Below are 16,400 nucleotides of genomic sequence, written 5' to 3'. Positions count from 1 at the left end.
CAGTCTACACTCTGCCTTTGAACTATCACATTAAAATGTGTCCAAACTTTAAACTTAATTTTCATTTGAAAGAGATTTGCTTTGTGAAATCTGCCTGCCCAGAGGATAATTTTCCTAGGCAAAGACGACAATGATATAAAATAAAAGGCAACAAACAGAGCACGATCATAGCACGACAATAACCTATTTTACGTTTATAGGGAATGGGGCTTAATCTGTCATTTTCTCTCTATCTTTATCTGTGTGTGTTTGTTTGTGTGTGTTAGGATGGAGACATCCTGGCCTCCAGTTTCCCTGTGGACACACAGGTAGCCTACATCCTCAGCCTGGGAGTGGTCAAAGAGTTCAGGAAACATGGCATAGGTACAGCCGCCCTTGCCCACTGGCTCTCACACACACAAAAACTTGGGTTCATCAATCTGAGGACACTGCACTGACTGATATCCACTCCCTCTACACTCACCCTAACCTTAACCACAACCACAACCACTACATGCCACACCCCATCCCTTACCCTAACACAGAGGTAGATAGACTATGAGTAGGCACTGGAGAGTATAGATGCTGTGTGAGCTAAAAGGACAGGTGCATGCTGGTGTTCCAAAAACCACTGGAAGTTATTGTAGTTTGGCTTATTTATCAGTTGTCGCAGCAGCAGTGGGTGTGGCGCACAGCTCATGGAGGTGATTAAGATACTTAGAACTCGCCTGAATGCTGCAATGTGCAAAAATGTGCCTGAGAATATTCACATTTTTAATCTTTTCTTCAGTATCAAAGTAACCCAGTGATAGTTGTCTGCACATACATGGATGCATTGCAAACAGGAACTACTAATAGCTAGCTCGACATACTTGACACGACAAAAGTGTCTCCCTAGACAAATGTTAGAAGATTAGTTGTTTTAAATTGATTGCAGTTTTACAGTGCACTGGTCCAATGCCGGCCAGGGTTATCAGGTCTTCATCCACTTCTCACTCTGGATTCAAATGTGAAAGCACAGATCAGCACATGATGGAGGGAACATACAGTATTGTCTCAGAGTCCTGTGTCTGAAGAGCATGGAATGGAAAGTCACATCACTGACATTATTTATGACTCGTGGACTACTTAAAAGTACATTTTATTAACACCTGCCTGTAGTAATGATCTGTAAATGTTATATTTGTGTAGAAAACACTTTGTTAGTTTGGTGCAGAGCTGTACACTTCAGACCTGGAGTCGAGTAGACAAGTAGAATGCGTCTCTCCCTCTCACTGATAGAGCTCTCTCTCCTTTCCACTCCTCAGGCTCCCTGCTGCTGGACAGTTTGAAGGAGCACATCTCAACGACAGCCCAGGACCACTGTAAGGCAATCTACCTACACGTCCTCACCACCAACAACACTGCCATCCACTTCTATGAGAACAGGGACTTCAGGCAGCACCACTACCTGCCCTACTACTACTCCATACGAGGCGTCCTCAAAGACGGATTCACATACGTGCTCTACATCAATGGGGGCCATCCACCCTGGACATTATTATATCCTTTTGTGAAAGCAGAAGAAGACACTCACTCACTATTGTTTAGTGGACAGTTTATGTTTACATTCAACCCCACACCAAAACTTTACCTGCTCCAAAGAGTAGAATCTACAGCATCTTGATTAGAGGAGATCTTTGTACTTTTAGGCAAGCTAACAGAGTTAGAGAAAATAGATTAGCCAAACATAAATGCAGTATTTTTCACATTTTCCTTAACTCCCTGTCCCACTGACTACATCCAGCACATCGGTTCGACCCTGGCCAGCCTGAGCCCCTGCTCCATCCCTCAGAGGCTGTACCGACAGGCCCAGTCCCTGCTGCGCTCTCTGCTCCCCTGGTCCAACATCGCCTCCAAGACTGGCATACAGTACAGCAGAACAATGTGACACAACATGGTGGGTGGGCGTTGTGGTGGCTAGCTAGTACCAAGGCCTTTTCTGTCCATCACTGGATGTCTGATTTCCTCTTTTTCTTTCTCTTCTTTTTTTAGGAGCGAAACTTCCGTTTCTCGTCAGTCTTCCCCTGTACACACCAAGATGTACACTCGCACTCACGTTCTCCATCTCGCACAGGTTTCCACACCCTGTGTATGACACAGGACTCAGGTTTAACCTGCGTTTGACCACTCAGAATATTATTCCCCATTCACTACACATGGCACTGTTCACACAAAGATCCAGGTTTGATAAACAGGGTTGTTGCATTCCAGCGTCACTCAGAGTGCAGTGTTCACGGTGTGATCTGGTAAAACCATGGGATTTCTTTATATCATTCTGTTACTATACTATCCCATATATACTACACTATCCATTAGTTACTATAGTAACCTGTGTTTACCCGGTCATACCAAAGTGGAGCAGCGTCACACCCGCTTTCAACCCAGGCAGCTGAGCAAAGCGGAGGACCTGGTTCCGCTAAACCACGTTGACCCAGGCACTCCAGCTCATAAGGGTTGTCTCTTACATATACACACACACACCGTGAACCCTACAGAGACTTCATCCTGTCCACTACTGTCACAGAGACTATGTATACTGTTTGTATATTATATATACTAAGCTAATATATAAATTTCTGTCATTATGTATGTCTATTCTATGCTGTTGGTAGGCCTAGTTGGAAGATATCCCACCCTGTCCCCTTTTTGAGTAGAAACTGAATCCCGAGTCAATTCCAGTTTGTAAAATAGAGACTCAAAAACAATTTAAATTTAATTGGACTGTGAATCTAGCTATGTGTAGGCTAGTAGGGTAGCATAAACCTAAATATATGCAGGAAACCTTGAGACACAATGTAGATGGCTGATATATTTTAGTACCAACTGGAGTTTTCAAAAAGGATTCTTCCCTTTTGAAAATTTACTACATTGTCGATTTTCTGAAAACTGTGCTATTGACATCAGTACAGAATGTACTCAGCACTTCCTGCAACAGGGTTTACAGACACCTCACATGTTATGCAGTGCTGTTTGAAAGTCTTACATAAAATCAGAATTCAACGCAAAATGGCCTTTCTACATTGTTTCAAAATGTTGCCCATGTATAGTTCACACAAGAGTGAGGGGGAGTTGCTCGGGGTGCTTCTTTTTGAGGTTTTTAATGGCTGCAGCTCTGTCTGTCTGCTCCACAGCTGTAAAAAAAAAAAATGCTGCTAATGTAGAGAAATGTCTATTTGTTTGTCAAGATTTTAAATTATGGCCCAGATTAGATTTGTTTTTAAGTTAGCCCATAAACAAAATAGGAAAAAAGTCCCAAACACACGTCATACACCTTGTGTGCGTGCAGGCGTGTATGTCCGTGTGTGTATATATGCACACAGGGTCAGAAATTAGCACCCAGCAAGTGCCAAATGTTGGTCTTATCTGTCAGCGGAAGAAAAAATGAGTTCACCCAACATGTTGACTGGTAACTTTGTCCGTGAGTAACATTGTAGTTTCTCAATTTTATCGCATTCTCTTGCACTTCGTAACCAATTTCAAACCTGATCCAGTTTATCAGCGTCAATGTATCAGTGATTTTATACATGACATAGCACTGAAAGGGGGTAAGGGTAACTGTGTGAAATATGTGCATTCATTGTTAAAAGGTGAACGTTTCTCAGTCTACCAGCCCTGGGCAGGTAGCTCAGAGTGAATTTCAGACATTGTGTATGCAATAAACTTGTTTCATTTGACATTGATTGTAAAAACGGAGTCAGCCTGATTACCCCTGCTGTAGGACTGTTTCTGTCATAAATCTGAGCCCTGTTTTCATTCACACCATGCCATGGTTTCTACTGTTTGTCTTAAAGGGGCACTCCTGTGGTTTATTAATGCACTGCTGTTATTTGGGTTAGAATTGAGAGAGTGATTTAAAAAGAAAAAATTATTATTGAAGCAGCAGTGGCAGAAATATCCTGACTTTCCATACAAGCTCCAAAAACAGTGTTTTTGTCTTTGTTAGGCCCACCCTGACCTTTAAAGCTGCACTAGGTAACTTTTATAAAAATTGCCACTGAACATCATGAACTACCTTCAACCCAAAGTGTTGTTATATCTTTCTTGGCTCTGATACCTACTGCAGCTTTAAAGGTCCAGTGTATAGGATTTACTGGCATCTAGCGGTGTAGTTGCAGTTTGCAACTCCCTCGCGTCAACTTCCCCTTCCAAGCACAAAGGAGTAATTACAGTGGTGCCGAAACACGTGGAAAAAGGTAAAACACCCCGATCTAGTTCTGGTGTTTCATTTGTACACCCAACATGGTGGAAGGCAAACCACATCTGTAGATAAAAACGCCTCATTCTAAGGTAACAAAAACACAATGATATCAATTTCTAGGTGATTATACATGAATGAAAACATAGCTATGAATATTACTCAGGGCTCTCTTTCCAAGTTTCAAGAGATAACCCTGATGACATCATCTGGGTTATTTCCTCTTCCCTACCTCAAAGCTCCTCCAGTCACAGAAGAGATTATACAACTGTTTTCACAGGCTGAATTGAACCAGCACTATTAAGGATTTCTATTTTTCATTCAGTTTATATAATAATAATAATTCTGTTTAGTTTTGGTTAGTTTCCAGAGTGTTTTTTTGTTGTTTAAGAATGTTTGATGTGTTTATGTTGAGTTTAGGTTTTTGTGTTAGTTATATGTTTTTTTATTATAATATGGGGGATCAGGTTCCTCATGCATGTTGTGTTGACAAAGACAAATATTTTATTTTATTTTAGTTAGTTTTGTAAGTAGACAATGTAGTTTCAGTTACTTTCCATTTTTATCAAAAAAATTTTATGAACTATAATAATCTTGAATAGTACTTCCCAATGAAGATTAAACCGATCTTGATGTGGAACTGGTGGCGTGTCCCTTTAAATACACTGTAAAAGGTTTCCATTGTGTCCTTACCATCTAGAACATCTGGTGCCCCACGGGTGTAATAGCAGCATTAGCATCCTGCCAAAACAATGCATCCCGAGAAGTGAAGAACTAGTAGGCAATGGAAGAAAAGTGGTGGATTTTTTCATTAAGCCTCATTAATTTTTAATACAAAGTTCATGTGAATTGGCTTTGCTTGGTCTTTGACCACAGAGGCTTTTCTGGCCATGATATGGTTTCAATAATGGATTGATTGTGTCATAATTCAACAGCGGCTTCCTGTCCCTGCACAACACCTTGTCTGTGTCTGTGCCTGTCTGTCTGTGTCTTGTTTTCAACATTGTACACTTTGTTGTTCTTTAGCTGATTCTTTAGCTGATCTTGTGGGGATTGAGAGGAGGAATGTGTTTTTAGCTGAAGAATAATTCAGGACTTGTGAGCCTCTTTTAATCAGGGGTGTGTCCAGGAAGGGCCTGGGAGGCCACTGATTGGCCACCCCAAGTGCCACGGTATCCTTAGCTCTTCCACTTGCACTGTCTTTCAGAGGCTGTAGTGTATGGAAGCCCATTTCTGCTAATGTGACGGGGGAAAAAATAAAAGTAACGCTCCAAATTTAGGCAAAACTGGAATTGCCATTTTTAAATGGATTCCTTCACCTCTGACCTCAAGATGTCTTAATATAAATGGGATCCGTGGGTACCCACTCCCCTTTGCATACATGACCACTTTATGCTCATCCCATGCAGTTATGGGCAGAAACCATGCAGTTTTTTGTTTATTAATGTGTTAATTTCACCTAGTGTACTTATATATGTACCTATATTTCTGCATCCTGGGACCATTAACAATGTTGAATTACATATATTGAGAATGACTGGAAAGCTGAGACACATAATTAATGCCACCCCAGTCATAAAAGTTTGGAAACACCTCACTCATCATAAACATGTACCGTAGCAGTTAGCTCCTAATGTTTAGCAGGAACATACAGCCAGTTTTAGGCTTATACTTCAGTTTGAAATGTTAGATACCCCAAAGATGCATAATCTAAAACACAGAAATAAAATTAAGGCCTCTACTTTGTTGTAAATCTGAATGTTTTTAATAGATTTGGTACATGTGCAGCCACAAAATTAGAAAATGGGAAAAGTCCATTATCAGCTCAGACTGCTTTGATAAAGACATGTTAGATTTTGTACCCACTGACAAAGATTGAAGGCAGACATCATCTTTCAGTTTGAAACAAATTATTGGATGTTTCTTTGAAAAGTCATACCAATAATAAATTCATGAAAAAATACAATTTATTGCAAACACCTATAAAAGGGTAGTGGTACTGGGGTTACCTGTAGTTTTCCAATGTTTTTAATGCTATACCACCACACAGGAAGTTTCCATTTTCTCAACAACTGCAGAAGGACATCTTTTGGTTAGCTTCATATTGGTAAGTACAGTTCTTGTTTGCCAGCAGTTTCCTTGTGCTCTTTAATAAACAGTATATTTTTGCTATTTTGGCACAGACTATTTTGAGCTCTCTTAGCTCTCATGTGTTGCTTTGTTACACAAATAAAATGCTGATTGCCAGACCAGGTTAGCCGATGCTGCTTTTTGGAATTCAACTTAATATGACCCTCTGTTGTGGCAGTGTTGCTATGAGGAAAAAGTCTCTTTAAAGTAATTTGTCATGAGGTGTGTGTTTTTGTGTGTGTGTTGTTGTTTTTTTTGCCTAACCTCTTCTGAAGGGCAAATGGGAGCCGGTCATATCTCAGCCTCACCCTTTGTCTGTTTCCTAAGGCAACGGCAGTATGTATACTTTGCTCTTGCCTCTGCTCTCTTTGTTTTTCCCTCATGGATTGTACAAAAGGGTTCAGTAGTCTGTGGTGGTGATAGAAGAGACCAATTAAAAAAGGAATTGCAGTTATTACACATTACACAGCTGCAGTATTGGAGCTGGGCAATTTGTTCCATCAGCATCACATTACACACAATCCTTCATAGAGGCAGAGTTCATTATGTAACCATAGACACATGTACATAAATTAGTGGAATACAGCTCCGATTTCTTTCAGCTTAAATAAAAATGCAGTTATGTCTCCCCCTGCTGAATGCGACTGGGTGCTTCATCTGGACCTTGTCAATGTTCAGGTTATTTCTCAGCCCGTTCTCTTAAAGGTCCAGTGTGTAGGACTTGGTGACATCTAATTCCCTTATTTTACCCTTCCCTTCCAAACTCGAAGGAACAACTACAGTGGCTGTGAATTGCGTGAACATGAATGCCTCCATCTAGAGCCAGTGTTTGGTTTGTCCCTTCTGGGTTACTGTAGAAACATGGCGGTTCAACGTGGCAGACTCCATGGAAGGCAACCTGTGGCAACTGTAGATAAAAATAGCTCATTCTAAGGTAACAAAAACACAATTATTCTTATATTCAAGGATCTTGAAACTGGACTGATAATGGAAAACATTACTTATTGATGTTATATAATACATATATACATTTCTTTCTTTTTTTTAAATGTTACACACTGACCTTTAGTTTGTGTGATGTAGCTACTGTAAAATGAAACCATAATCTTCAGCTAAGTTAGATGGGCTCTGCTCTCCTCAAGTGAAAAAACGTTGGCTAATGCATTTACACCTGTTTTTTCCTATGATATGTCAAAACTGTCTCTCTATCTTCTTCTAGATCTTCTATCTTCCTATCTTATCTATCATATCTATTCTTTCCTTCTATCTATCTTATTATCTATCTATCTAGGCTTATGTATGACAGAAAATTACGATGTTGATTTTAATGAGAAATATAAATATGCAGAGTCACATATGCATAACTGTTACTACAACATTTTTATTTACGCATGGTACAATTCTTTTTTTTTTTTCCTATTTGATCCTCAAACCAGAGGGTTCTCCTGTGGTTGAGTCCCAGGGGACGAAGCGGCGCCAGCGAGCCAGATGGGGTTTGGGACAGTTGGATTTTGTTTGTTGTGTGCACTTATTTGTTTAGTTTATTTTATCAATTATATATTGATTAATTTTATTTTTCCTTGCTGTCATGCTTTAGGCAGTGGAAGGGGCCGTGCATCTTTTAAACAGAAACGATGATTTTAAAAGCTTGCACATCCTGCTAATAATCCCCATTTTTTTCCTCAATGTAGCTGTAATTGTTTTTTTTTTATGATAATAAATACCTTTTTTTTCTTTTACTGGCTGCCACCATTCAAACTATCTAAAGAACCAAACAATTAGAACCAATATTGGACATTTTGCGGGTTGTGGTTCTTGTTTACGGTACACAGTGTTTTTGAGGTCACCCTGTGGCGTCCGTTACGGTAAAGAACTGACAGGTGACGTCACTGAGCAAGCACTCACGCCCACTCGGAGACGGAGACAGTGAAGAGCAGCGAGTAGTTACACTGCCTGACTCTACTGAACCTCATCACTGACACGTCCTGTACAGCGGAGGGACAAACTAAACGTACTCAACAGAAGTTGAGTTCAAAGCTCAGTTTTTGTCTCGTTGGACGCGTGTTGCTGAGCTACTGAACACCCTTGAGTCGTGAAGTTGACAAACAAGGTGAGTGATGCACTCAAACAACTCACAAACAACAAACTGACCGTTTTTACCCCGTGAACGCAGCACGGATAATTCCCGCCGCGGATAACTAACTTCATTTTTATTGTAAGCTAGCTGTCAAGTTGACGCGTAAGTTTTTTAGTGAAGACTTTTGGTTGTAAACCGTTATGTTTTGGGGTAAAAGTGGGAAACGGGGCTGCTGTGGAGGTTGTCACTTTGTTTCCCTTTCCAGCACATTAATGGCGTTCAAGTCCACTGATTTCCCACTCTTTCCTTTCCATTACGGACTGTGTTTTCCTGGGGCGTTTATTTCCTTCGGATGTGGGAGCAAACAACCAAGCAAGTAGACGCCAGCCATAAAGAAAGTGTGTGTGTGTGTGTGGAGGGGAAAGCCCTTGTTTTTGAGCCCAGTTTCAGGCCTGTTGTTGAAACAAAAAACATCAGCTGATGTGCCAGTTTGGTTGTTTGTGTGTAATTTCAGATTTCTAATGAAAGGTAGTGGCAGAGGTATCGTGACACACTTTCAGTCAGGATGTGGCTGCTGTAGAAGGTTAAGGTGCCCCCTTCCCTCCTCAGATCTGCAAATAGATTGACACAAAGACAGATTTTCAGATCTAAACTTCATCAGACTACTTCTGTTCTGTTCCACACTGAGGCCGAGCACCCGCTGGTAGATTACTTCTGGCGTGTTCTAGCTTGTTCAGGGGCTGACTAAAGGGGAAGACTCCTAAAATCTATGGTTGCACTGATCCATTTTAGACGTTCAGTCAAATGTAGACATTTGCAAACATTTCTAACTGCTGGTCACTGCCAAAAAAGCTGCACTTTTGTACCCATAAAGGTTGTGAGTGAAGTCACTCAGAGAGGTTTTCAGCACAGCGTTTTTGTGAGTGTCATTGTCTTCTTCTCACCGACTGAACTGAACTGAAAGAGCAGCTGAGGTTGAACAATATCTTAATTTATACTACTACATGATTTGTGATGGCTCTCTGTGTAGCGCTGGTATTTCATCTCAACAAGTTATGAGGCACATTTTCTCACACGGTCTGTGTTCAGCTATGCTAAATGCCTCCGGTTTCAGGATACTCTTGTACATCTCATCCAGCCCTGACACTGCGAGGTCTTGGCGTCATTACAAGGCCAAAGGCGCACAATCTGCAAAGCACCGTACTCATGTTTGTCCACTCTTTCATAAATGCGTGCTTTCAGAATGTCCGCTGTGCTGTTAAGTGTGCTGTCATGTCACTAGGTTTTTATGGCCTGTGCCTTTTACAGCCATGAAGTTGGGAGATGGAGCTTGTTGTGAAGGCCTTGCATGTTGTTGTGTAATATGATCTGCTGTAATAGTCCCCTGTGAGAGCTGGCTGCAGGCAATAAAGCAACGACAATGAGGGAGAGAGAGAGATAATGGGTCGAGAGCTGCTGAATATGAATCAAGTTTGAGCACAAACCAGTGAACGGATAGACAAAGAGCTTTGATAACGCTGAAGAAGAGTGATGAAGAAAGAGGTAACTTTAAATTAAAAATAGCGTACGATTTCTCAACCTGGCCGCAGGGATTTTTTCCCCATTCAGTCACAAAAGCATTTGAGGTCAGGCACTTAGGCTGGGTAGATGCAGACGCGGGCAGGGTGGTTCAGTTTAGTTGCAATCTTGCACACTTCACTGTAGATGCCACTAAATCCTATTGACTGGACCGTAACTGATGCATTCTTTCTTTCTTACTTTGTTATTACTGGTAAATGTCTTTTTGAATTGGTTAAAGTATGTCAGAAAATAGTGAAGGATGGATGAATGAACAGAGAAAAGCCTTTAATTCTCACATTGGAGAAGCGGGTACTAGGTAATGTCTGAATATTTGAGCTTGTACCAAAATTATGATCAGACTAGCTGCCAGTGACGTTTCTGCCAATAGACTAGTCATTTCAGCTCTAAAAGCAGCAACTGACAACAGCAAAGCTGAAAGCACTCCGCAGTGCAAGAGACAACATGTGAAGAGCAGCGCGGGGAGACCACATGTAAATGAAGCAGGAAGATGAAACAGGATAAAAGCAAGTGAGTTATGTTGTTGCGGCCTATCTGCATCCCTTCACCTTTATAAACTGCATGTGTATGTGTGTGTGTGTGTGTGTGTGTTTACTACCTGATGATGGCCTAGGGGACAAATTCCACGCACTCACTCTGAAATATGACAGGAATGGCTTCTGGAGGCTTTTCTGTGCTTATCTCCACATCACTCAAGGTTATTCTTCTTTAGGAAAGGTGTGTGTGTGTGTGTGTGTGTGTGTGTGTGTGTCTCTCTAAGTGTGTAAAGGGACAGCATGGAACAAGTCATCGTACTTTGCTAACCCGGTACTGTGAAGTGATAATCCTCAAACTTTGCATGTAAATAAATACCCGCTTTGCTATGAAAATAGGCTTCAGCAGCAACCCTGTGCCTCAGTGGCACTGTTGGTTTATTTTTCAGTGACTAGCCTGAGCCACATTAACTATAATGGCTGACTATGCACACATGAAACCAGATATGGAGAAATCAGAACCGATTGGAGGCTGTGTCTACATATAGCTTGTGTGGAATCAGATTTCTCTGCCACTCCTCACCATATCTTTTTATCCAAACCAAGTCTATTGGTGATATATGGTGTTGCATTATGCAGTGAGAGAACGGTCTCTGTGGTGGTGAGAGCACGCAGTGAAAATGAAATAAAATCTCAAATAAAATAAATGCAGATGTTTATTTTAGTTGTAGTTGCATATAATTCATTTGTGGAAAAACCCCATCAGGAAACCAGTATACATGGCAGGTATGTGGCCAAGAAATCAGGTTTTTCCAGCAGAAACCTTGCTGTGTAATCTTACTACTGTTCTCTTAATCACTCACACTGATTGAGGGAGCTGTTTTTCTCATCAACTTTCAGGAAATTACTACCGGTATGCTACTTATGCATAAAAATACAACAAATATAAAGAGTGGCACCAACAGAATGTACAGCAACAGAACATTCACAGCACGATTCTAACAGACAACCACTCCTGTTTAGTTTCAGCATGTGTAAGAGCTAGTGTGCACGATACCAAAATTATTGGTTCGTCGGATATCCGATACCAAGTCAAGAATTCGATTTCGGATCTTTTCCTGAAAGGGAGAAACGCTCTCAAATTATCATTGCTGCTGCTTTATTTTTAAAACCGGGACAACATTTAATCATTATAGCACATCTAATGAATTGAACATATGAACAGCAAGATATATTAAAAACATTTGAACAAAAGTATGAAATATCAAAATACTTGGGCTAACTTAAGTTGGGGGAGGTTGCTGCTGGGGTTGGCTGCTGCCTTGAATGGAGTTGCTCTTTCGGAGCCAAGGCTCCAGACTTCTGTAGACAGAAGGAAAAATGGAAAATATTGTAAAATGCTGGATGGTGATAAATCTGTATACGCATTAAGACCTAAATAGTTTATGTGATATAACAATAACTTGTTACTAAACTTCTCTATAGCCAGTGGTTATAGTGATAAACTGCCTAAATTACTAACCATTAACATTCCATAATTAATTAATAAGAGAATAATGACAGCTTAACCTTTATGTTATTGTTAAGCCTGTAATATATGTGATTGAATTATAGGCTAATGTTTCCTGTACTTCAACGTCTGATTTCTTTGATGGTTAACTTTATATTTTGAGGTCATAATTTCTTACAGAGGCGTTTGCAAATACACCTCCCTGTTGGCATTAGGTCTGGCTCTTTAAATGCGTGTTAATAACCTCATAGAAATAAATCACTGACAAACATGCACATGCTCCGATCTTATAGACCATATAGCCTGATAGATCAGTTTTGAGCTGATTGTTTTGTATGCTTTATTTTAGCAGCCTTGCGAAATTGATTTTTTAAGTGTATCTGTGAAGTTGCGTTTCAGAGATGTTAATTAGCCGTAGGCAGCTATTGGTTAGCCATGGAGTGATGAGATGCCATAGTTAGCTACTATTTCTCTAGGATTAGCCTCGGTCAAACTTTACGGTGCGTGCAAAATAGTGGGACTTCTCACAAAATGAAACCAGTAGCCTAGCTCATTTGATTTAAGGCTGCGCATGAACGATCGTGTTATCTTTCACATAGTAACCTGTCGGTCTTTAACTGCCTTGTACAACTCGGCGTGCTTTGTCGGCCAAGTGTGTTGGCCAGGTTCGAGCTGTTGGCTCCCTTGTTTACATTCTGTTTACCTGTTGTTTCATTTGTTAGGAAACACTGGATGACAAACACGGGTATCGACTTATCGGGTAGCTTTGCCCTCACTATCAGAGGGGGTAGGCAAAGTATTCCATGATTATCACTCCTCGCGTCATTCTTTTTTCTACCAGTCGTTGGACCGGCGGCCACCAGTATCGAACTTGGTGCTCGCGACATGCAGCCGTCTCGTTATAGTGTGTTGTTTGTCACATGACAGCTGCAGATTCTTTGCTGGCGTGCGTGAGGGATGAAAAACACAGACGTCCACAGGGAGGCACTGGAAGATGCGGGTTGCCACACACCAACACGAAATACGTCTCAGCTTGAAAATCTGGAACGTGGTCAGTTCTTAAGAGTATCGCATACTGAGATAAATTTTAGGAATCTGACGTTTTTAATTTCTGAGAATGGCGATACTTTTTAAATTATCGGTTACACACTAGTAAGAGCAGGGATGTATTTCCCAACAGTGATACAAAAAATGGGCTAGGTTTAGCAGAGTTTAGCTAGTTTTTTTGGTGTTCTGTTTTTTAAATTCAGACTAGGGACTATTTCACAAAGCACTCTAAGGGGCTCATAACACAGAGACATTGCTAAAAACGCATCGCCTGCAAAACCATTGTTTTCCTTCTTTTTGCACTGCGATTTTCTAGCGTGTAAAAAACTTTTCAGCTCAAAGCGCAGTCACACCACTCATCAATGTCACACTTCTCCCAGACAGCCAATCCAATTAAGGAAGAGGTGGGCTTTACTACTTTCCTTCCTGTTTTGATACTGTTTACTATGCCGGTAAAAACGTTAGCTAGCTAGCTGTTTGACTGGGGTGCACTGGGGGTAAACCCAAGTTAGCTCAGTTATTAGCCTCTTTAAAATGAAGCCAGAGTTTACTCATCTACAACTCGAAGTCTACTTGCATCCACTTTTTTTCTAGTAATCACATTTGATCGCCCAGTTCCACAGGCGCAGTAGCTGTTTTTCCCCCAACACTCTTTGCCAAGGTGTTTTTTTGAAGTAGCCGTGGCTGTAGTGATGCATCTCTGCGTGATCGGCCCTTAAGGCTAAAAGTAGGTCCTAACTGGTGGAGTTAAGAGAAGCTCCAGAGGCATGCCAGTCCTAAGGTTTTGGTCAAAGTGTATTTCATAAAGCATTTTAGTGCAAAAATAGTTCCTGAAGTCTGAGGCAGTTCTGGAAAAATAAAATGATCCAAGAGCACATTCTTGTAGATTATTTTGTAATACGAATGCAATATTTCTACTGTTTACTCTGGGGTTCATTGTTACTCCTGATCATATTTCATAGACTCACCAGCACCTTAAACAACACACCCCCACCGATGCAGCGTTGTTTTAATGCAAAGTCCCCACTTATGGAAAAGTCTCATGTTAAATTTGGTCAGAAGTAGAGATAGAGCTGCAATGCTTGTGCAATATTTGGCTTCTTCAAGGATATGCAGAGAGTTTGCATAACATACAGCAGTATTGAGAGGTTAATATGCTATCTGCCAGATGGAGGGAGAGCAGTTGACCACTTTCAGTGTCAAACAGTGTTGCATGTGTAGCTTCTCTTTAAGTCGGTCAAACAGGCCTTTTCAAAGTTATTTCCAAAATAAAAGCTTAACACGAGAGCAACACATACCGGACACATATAACGCATGTCAGTCGACTCCTGTAGCACACAGTGGATACAGAAAAAGTAGTCACAGTACAGTAGCCCCGAAATGCCAATACGATCGAGTGATTATCGGGACATGAGTGTGTTTCCTTTTACAGTTAAAGTCGTACTACAGTTAGCCAATTCATTGATTAGCTAGTTGGCAGAAAATTAAAGGTCCAGTGTGTAACATTCAGGAGGCTCTATTGGCAAAAATGAATATAATATTAATATAAGTATAAGGGTCACTAATTATGTAATTTTTTAATTTGAGGATTTGTTTAAACTTGGTTGATTTTCAAACTGTAATTAGATGTTTCAATTTCAAAATTTACCTTGTTTGCCATCCTGGGCAGACAATCGCATCTTAGACCCAAAGCATCTTAGAAGCAGTGTGTTTCGGTCGACTTTGAACGAAGCAGCTGTCCGACCAAGTGAGTCAGGGGAGCAGAGGCACCACAGGTGAGTGAAGCAACTTGTACAACCTTAACTGACTGCTACTATTTGGCACAGTTAGCAGGCCGCTTGCCAGAAGCTCGTAAAAATACCATTGCCGATGAGACTGCAAGATTTATGTGCAAGGATATAAGGATATGCGGCCCATTGGTGTGGTAAGAGCAAATGTCTTATCCTTGTTCCTGAGTGATGTGTTAAGAGATATTTTTTATCATATTGTGTCATTTGAAATTCGTTCAAACGTAATTTCTGGAAAAAATGACAGCCCTAATAGGTATGCTTTCATTAGTGTATAAACACCTGAATATCGATGTGTTTTTGTTACCTAAAACTGAGCTATGTTGAACTGCCATGTCTCTACAGTAGCCCAGAACGGACAAACCAAGCAATGGCTCTAGATAGGGTCGTTTCGTGGCCACCATAGTTTCTCCTTTGCAAAGGGAGGGTGAAGCGAGCAATCTGCAACTACACTGCTAGATGCCACTAAATGTTGTTTTATGGTTGTGATAATCAGCTAATTGTTTGTCATTTATCAAAGGAAACAGCTAAATGTTTGCAGCTTCATTGTAAATAGAATATCTTTGGGGTTTTGGCTGTTGCTCGGACAAAACGAGACATTTGAAGGTCAGATTGGCCTGTGGGAAATTGTTTTCTGACAAAAATAAAATAGTCTATATTCACATCTGAACCATGTAGAAATTGTTACCAAATATGACTAAGCCCTATGTAGAAAGATTAAAGTGACTAAATATTGCCCACTTTTTGAAATCAGCACTTAGTCCAGGATTGCCTAAACCCTTTCACAATGGTACTGAAGAGTTTTTCCTTTCCTGAAGATGAACAAAATATATATACGTAACAGAATAAGACTTTAGGTTACCAGCTGAGTCTTTAGTTGAGACACCATTACACAAACATTAAGGCTAGTGTTTGTGTATCTAATTTCCATCTTTGGATTTTGCAGGAGCTCCCGGCCACATTTGCCAAGTCCAACAACTCCTCACTTGTAGCATCCAAGGTGTTGTATTACACTGTGGGAAACAGGTGTTCTGCACAGCAATGTGTAGTAAAGTAGAACTGAGCCAGGTGATGGTAGAGACACACACAGGATCAGGTTTCTTTGTTAGTTATATATATATAAATTAGAAAAATCAGTGCATTTAGGAAGAAATTCGGCAAATTAATTTGTGACTCAAATAAAATCTCCTCAAATTTCTGGGACTGAATGCTTTTCTTAGTCCATTACCCCTATCAGCACAGTGAGGATGTAACAGGTCAACCTGCCCCAGGCATGACATGCCTCCGTGTAGCGAAAAGGCAGTGATTTCACAACCACATCGCTCCAGGAAAATGGAAACGGGAGGGTTTTTTGGAAATTGTGAAATTCAATAAAGTAAGTTTTGAAAGTTAAAAGTGCAACCATTCAAGGTCCAGTTAGGAACATTAGCATCTTGTCTCATTTTTGGCCAACACAATACAGAGAAGAGAGGACTCATTGTCATCTCCAACTAGTCAGCTGGGCCCAGTGCCTGATGGGAAGCTCTGTTGTTGATGCTGAGATAACAAGCGCACCATTGAGTAATGGATGAAGGGATCATCT

General features: G+C 40.7%; 2 protein-coding genes across 2 annotated transcripts in view; both read left to right on the top strand.

Moving 5' to 3' along the window:
• Positions 1-2,156, top strand: part of nat15 (N-acetyltransferase 15 (GCN5-related, putative)) — a 4,692-nt gene extending 2,536 nt beyond the window's left edge. The window contains exons 4-7 of the mRNA XM_035654231.1: positions 267-363; positions 1,287-1,521; positions 1,753-1,918; positions 2,014-2,156. Of these exons, the coding sequence (XP_035510124.1) occupies positions 267-363; positions 1,287-1,521; positions 1,753-1,909 (489 nt within the window). The 3' untranslated portion in view covers positions 1,910-1,918; positions 2,014-2,156. The remainder of the gene's footprint in view (positions 1-266; positions 364-1,286; positions 1,522-1,752; positions 1,919-2,013) is intronic.
• Positions 2,157-8,253: 6,097 nt separating this feature from the next.
• carhsp1 (calcium regulated heat stable protein 1) overlaps positions 8,254-16,400 on the top strand; it is a 23,455-nt gene continuing 15,308 nt past the window's right edge. The window contains exon 1 of the mRNA XM_035654230.1: positions 8,254-8,456. The gene's annotated coding sequence lies outside the window, so the exon portion shown is untranslated. The remainder of the gene's footprint in view (positions 8,457-16,400) is intronic.

Source organism: Morone saxatilis, unplaced genomic scaffold, assembly GCF_004916995.1.
Source record: "Morone saxatilis isolate NCDOM2014 unplaced genomic scaffold, NCSU_SB_2.0 Contig14, whole genome shotgun sequence".
NCBI classification, from domain to species: domain Eukaryota; kingdom Metazoa; phylum Chordata; class Actinopteri; family Moronidae; genus Morone; species Morone saxatilis.
Note: the sequence above shows the minus strand (reverse complement) of the source record. Positions and strands in the feature narration are given on the sequence as shown.